Raw genomic sequence first — 288 nt, 5'->3', positions numbered from 1 at the left:
GGGCAGGGCAGGGGGGTCCCAGGCGTCACCCTGCCACGTTCTCCTATGCTTTCTCTGCCACACCAGGGCCTGACCCACCTGGGCAAGGGGACGCTTACCCTGTGCCCCTACCACAGTGATCGCCAGCTCATGAGCCAGGTGGCCGTGGCTGGGCTGCTGACCGTCCTCGTGTCCTTCCTGGACGTGCGCAACAGTGAGTACTGTGGGCTCGGGCCCCCCTTGGAGCCCCTCTGCCCTGCGGGGCGGGCACCGCTCAGCCCCCTTGTTTCTATCTCCCCTTCAGTTATC

At 66.3% G+C, this 288-nt stretch overlaps 1 protein-coding gene across 1 annotated transcript in view; it reads left to right on the top strand.

Moving 5' to 3' along the window:
* The window catches only part of PSMD2 (proteasome 26S subunit ubiquitin receptor, non-ATPase 2), a gene marked incomplete at its 3' end in the record, with an annotated part of 2854 nt that extends 2590 nt beyond the window's left edge, over positions 1-264 (top strand). The window contains exon 10 of the mRNA XM_010164688.1: positions 67-264. Coding sequence (XP_010162990.1) covers positions 67-264 — 198 coding nt within the window. The remainder of the gene's footprint in view (positions 1-66) is intronic.
* Between the last annotated feature and the right edge of the window lie 24 nt (positions 265-288).

The sequence above is a fragment of the Antrostomus carolinensis genome, unplaced genomic scaffold (genome assembly GCF_000700745.2).
Source record: "Antrostomus carolinensis isolate BGI_N321 unplaced genomic scaffold, ASM70074v2 scaffold37583, whole genome shotgun sequence".
NCBI lineage: Eukaryota > Metazoa > Chordata > Aves > Caprimulgiformes > Caprimulgidae > Antrostomus > Antrostomus carolinensis.
Note: the sequence above shows the minus strand (reverse complement) of the source record. Positions and strands in the feature narration are given on the sequence as shown.